The following is a 5,153-nucleotide window of genomic DNA, read 5'->3' on the forward strand; positions in this document are numbered from 1 at the left end:
CCACGTCCCCAGACATGGCCACCAAGTTGTGGGCAAGAAGAAGGGAGAGAAGGCTAAAGCCTGAGGGGTCCAGTCAACAAGTCTGCTCCTGTTTCAAGAATTCTCCTGGAAGCCTCATCTGTGACTTCCACTTATGACCAGGACTGTGTTCCATAACCACCTCCTGGCTGCAAGGGAGGCTGGGAAGCGTAGTTCCTGAATCCAAGTACTAGCAGAGAAGACAAAGCAACAGAAATCTCTGCCACTAGAATCTAATAGTTTGATTCAGTTTGGCATCTGCAGGTGAGCAGAGGTAGCCAGATTGGTTCTGATACCATCTGAGGTCACATAGGCCCGCAGAGGGATACCAGCCTGTAGCAGACTTGGTCTCCGGGATCCCAGGACAGATCACAGGAAAGCAAGGCCAGTCTCAGTGCATACAGGTTTATTGAGCTATGGTTGCCATTCATAGTGCTAGGTTAAACCACAGGGAAGATGTGACATGACCAGTGCAATGCAGGGGACTGGAGTCTCACTTCAGGTGGTGCACACCAAGCAGCATATCGTGGTTGGGAAGAACCTTACTAACATTAGTCAATGGGGCCTAGGTGGATATCATGACAGGTGGTGCCTCCCTGGGAGGGTGCCATGAAAGGCTGCAGTGTTAAAAAAAAAAAAGTTTACCTGTAAGTCTGTCCAGATGTACTCCTTAGGGTATGTTCTCTTCGGAGAAGCTGTTAAAAATCTCTTAAAATTCTTGGAATTTGGATGGTTTCTGACTTGTAGGTGATCTGGGGCCCCACTGAGGACTTAGCTACAAAGGTGACCCCCTCCCATCTTACCCTGTAGGAGAACCTGACTGTTCCAAGGTCAGTGGACAGAGGGACCTACAACCAAGAAACCCACTAAAAGGGAAACAAGGGGCTTTGCATCGGGCCCTTAACCCCACATCCCTCACTCTAGGGGACAGGCACACAGGGTGTCCAGACCTAAAAAGGACAGCAGTGCAAGAGCACTGGGGCCAGCTTGGGAGGCAAGCCAGTCCACTTTCAGGGGGCAAGAGGGTGCAGATGGGGCCCTATATCCCAGGCAGTATGGCTGTCAGTATGATGTTGTTGTCCAAGGTTGGCTGTCCTAGTCAGAGCAGGGGCTGCAGAGCGAGGACAAACAGCATGGAAAGCAGGGATTCCACCACCAGGAGCCCATGTGCGGAGGACACCTTAGGGGTGGGACCAGAATGTGCACTTGAGGTAAAAGCTGGGTTCTGCTCTCTGCCTCCACCACCTCCACCCCAGGCCATTCATGCCTCCATCCAAGCCCACCTGGAATGGAAGTGTGTGGAAGGAGACAGGCCAGGGGCTGGCAGCTCACCATCCTCTCCCTACACCTACTTGCAGGAGGCTGTGCTCAGGGTCCTGGCGGACATCTGGCTGGTTCTGCAGGATTGGAGGCCACCCACTGTCAAAGGCCTGTATGGCACCATCTATGGAGAAAGAGGGCCAGGATGGGCTAGGCTGGGAAACCCCAGCACCAGGCCCAGGTCCTCTGGGACAAACAGAGACCTCTGGCTTCCTGCGGTGGGTTAGGAAGATAGGATATCTGCAAGAATTGGCTTCTGGAATGGAAGGTGCATGACAAGGCCTTCCAAATTGTCATCTTCACAGGGAAGGGTGACGATTATTACCCCCATGTTACAGATGGGCACAAAAAGGCTTAGAGGAGTTGGCTAACTCTGGGCGGGTGAGTGGCAGAATCGGACTTCACAGACCACCCAGTTTACTCAGACCCAAAAAGCAAGATCACCTGGGCGTGGGACCACGTCAGAAGTGGCGCTGGCAGGAATTTCACCTAGTTCCATTCCAGGAACTCGGAAACTTGTTTTGACTGTTTCCTCCCACCCCTACCCGCCTGCAGGGTCACCAGCCTAGACATCCCTAAGATCCTACTTTGGTCTGTGATCTGGTCTCTGGGGATAACTGGGCGCGGATATCTGGAGGGGCAGGTCGACAGCACAGAGGGTGTGCACCTGCATGGCTGCCGCAAACAGCCTCAGTTTCCTCACCGCTAAAATAAGCTCTCGCCAGCCCGAAACTGGGAAGGAGCGGTCAGCGCCGCCCCACCCGGGCCCCTCACCCAAGCAGCGGTTCCTAGTGAAGAGCCCCCGGAAGGCTTCGCACTCCTCACGCCGGTTTCCGCTGGCTCCGCAGTCGCACCAAGGCGCCACGCGCGCGCTCGCGTTGTCCACATAGTTGGGAGTGACGGCGGTGCCTGCTGGGACCGCCAGGACTGGGTAATCGGCCCACCCAGGCGGAGGCATCTCCGAGAGAACCCAGTCAGCGCCCGGATCCCGGCAGTGCGTACCCACAAGGCCTGCGTAGGCACGCAGGCAGCGAGGGGCCTCATCCTGCAGGCAGACGTCGGGGGCGCTGGGGGCGGGCGAGCAAGAGGCCTGAAAGGCCAGGAGGCGGGGCCTGCGCGGCGCGACGGAGGGGCGGTGAGCGGGAGGCCCCGCCCAGTCCCCCCACCCGTCTCCTCCCCGCCTGCTCCCGCAGCCCGTTCACACCTGCCACACAGCCCCGCCCCGCCTCCGCCCCATCCCACGTAGCCCCACCCCCCTCCGCACCGGCAGATCCGGCTGTGTTCGCAGGCGTCTAAGGGTGCAAGGCAGGACGGCGGCGCCGGCCCGGGCCCCGCGAAGGCGCAGGCTGGCACGAAGGTCTGGCGCCGGCGCTCGGCGCACGCGGCGGTGGCGCACGGGCAGAAGAGCAGCGCGTGGGTGAGCGCGGGAGGCCCGCGGGCGAAGAAGCGGCGCAGGGCGCGGCGGCAGCGGGCGCGGGGGCAGCCTCCTGCCCCGACCCGACCCAAGCACTGAGCCACGTACTCGGTGCGCAGCCGCTCGCACCGCGCGTCCGCCGTACACGCCTCGGCCGCGTCCAGGCATCGGTTGCGTCCGGCCGAGCCAGGTGACCCTGAGGGAACGGCGGGCAGCTGCAGTTCTCCGGGAGCCTTACCAGCGCGCTTCCCCCGCGTCCCCCGGCCACGCCCTCTGAAGACGCGGGGCGCGCGGAACCTGAGGAGCGCAGAGTGTGGCTCGAAGGCGTGACCGGCTGGCACTGACCGCCCCTCTGTCGCCGGGACGGGCGGCCCCCGGCTCTGGGGAGTCCTGCAACACGTCACGGGTGGATCGGGCGCACCGAGACTCGGGCCGGCCTCCCTGAGACAATGAAGCCCATCCTCCCCAGGCACCACTCCTTCCGCAGAACGGCCACACCCGTTCAAAGAGGGGTCCGCGGGGCTCCTGCCACTCTCCTAGGCCCCAGCTGACGTGGGAAACAGAGCAAGGCTTCTGGGGACTTGGCTAATGGACATTTATCAGAGATGGGTTGAGGACAGTGGCCCCTCCTCTTTCTCTTTTGACACTCAGGGACAGCTGAGCTTTCTCCCTTTCTTCTCCTCCCTATTGGTTTCTGGGTCTCCCACCTTCCAGACCTTCTCAGGTGCCTCCTTCTGTCCCTTACCGTCTTGCCCTTCCACTCCTTCTGATGCTCCCTTCTCATCCTCCCGTGTGGCCCATCTCTGGTGTCACCTGGCCCCTCCACTCTCCACCAGCCAAGCAAAGGAGGGCTCTGGGCAGCAGAGGGCCCATTTAGACCAGGCGGCCAGAGTGTGAATTCCTCTGGTCAGAGCAAGAGAGACCCTCTGGTCAGGCAACAGGGATCTGTCCTTAGCCACAAGGCCCAATAGTCCATGACAGGTGGCAGTCTTCTGGGGGCCAGGTGAGGGTCTCATAGGAAGGGAATTGGCAGCCCCTTCCTAGGACCTGGGTCACCAAAACCAGACTTCTGCTGCCCCTCTCTGTACTCTCAGCCCCTGGAAGCGCTACAGTCATGGGCAAGTTTTCCAGTCTGGCCCCCCATCCTTCTCACTGAGTGTGTGCAGGGAGGTGGCTCCTGCTTCAGGTCTGGGAGCAGGGTCCCCATCTGGCCCTGGCCCCCTCTTTCAGGATCCATGGATTGGATGGCAGGAGCCACAGGGACTCTCCGTGTGGCTGCAGCATGTCTATTCCGCAGGCAGGATGAACAGATACCAAGGGCTTAGGATGAGTAGGTATGTGGAGAGGGTAGACGGGAGAGAGGGGAACCCTCCCCTCCCCTCCCCTCCCCTCCCCTCCCCTCCCCTTCCCCTCCAGGACTCCAGGAGCAGCAGAGAAACTCTACCCTTCTGTCCCAGCCAAACCCCTCACATGCCCAGCTTCAGCCACACACAGCAGCACTTAGTGTCACCTAAGGTCTTGGTCCCACCTCTGCTCCTTTGCTTACAGATTTCCCCTCTGCCAGGAGTACCCTTGCCTCATCTTTACCCTCAGCGCATCTCAGCTCCAGTATCTCCTTGGCCTTAAACCATTGTCAGATTCCATTCTCCCCACCCGGCTCCACCTGGTCAAGTGACGGCTCCCTCCGGGATGCCCCAGCTGGGGAAGGGGAAGTCAAGCAGGTGGAACAGCAGATGCGTGGCACCAAGGAATGAGTGTGAAGCTCCAAGACTGAAGATGGGAGAAGGGTAAGAGAGGTGGGAGAAGGGACCCAAGAAGAAAAAGAAAGTTTCTGGGACCGGGTACCAAGATGGGACTTGGAGGTGGTGAGTGGCAAGTGGCACGGTGTAGGCACACCCCATATGCAAGTCTACTGCCCATGCCCCGCACTGCGGTTGTGATTTTTTCCAGACCATCCTCTTGCCCCCTTACTTTGTCCCTGAAGATCAAGCAGAGAGGCCAGAGGTGAGGGGTCTGCGGGAGGAGGCAGCCACTCACCCAGCAGCAGCAGCAGCAGCGCAGGTGCCAAGCAGAGGCCCATGCCGGGCAGCAAACAGATGGGGAGGACGACTGACAGCAGAATCCCAGCGGGACAGGTGTCTGCTTCCCAGCAGCAGACTGAGCCCAGCGTGGGAACCCGAGCTGCAAGCGTCGTTGGTGCGGACTTGACACTCCCATGGGGAGGAGCCTTGTAGTGGGAATGACATCCTGCCCCACTGAGTGTGTTTCCCCCTGCCCCTCCTCCGCTTTGCCTGCAGGTAGGTCTGGGAGGCACTCAGCCTAGGTGGAAACACACACACACACACACACACACACACACACACTGCACCACCACTACCCCCTCCCACCCCCAGGAGACCTA

At 59.9% G+C, this 5,153-nt stretch overlaps 1 protein-coding gene across 1 annotated transcript; it reads right to left on the minus strand.

The window, feature by feature from the left end:
* Window positions 1–418: 418 nt before the first annotated feature.
* GFRA4 (GDNF family receptor alpha 4) lies at window positions 419–4,832 on the minus strand. Its single transcript, XM_032859385.1, is given in 7 exon segments — window positions 419–1,198; window positions 1,371–1,462; window positions 2,113–2,265; window positions 2,345–2,459; window positions 2,462–2,508; window positions 2,586–2,948; window positions 4,790–4,832. Coding segments are annotated over 7 exon segments (894 nt in total). The 3' UTR covers window positions 419–1,117.
* Between the last annotated feature and the right edge of the window lie 321 nt (window positions 4,833–5,153).

Source organism: Lontra canadensis, unplaced genomic scaffold, assembly GCF_010015895.1.
Source record: "Lontra canadensis isolate GAN:19392208 unplaced genomic scaffold, GSC_riverotter_1.0 scaffold16, whole genome shotgun sequence".
Taxonomy (NCBI): Eukaryota; Metazoa; Chordata; class Mammalia; order Carnivora; family Mustelidae; genus Lontra; species Lontra canadensis.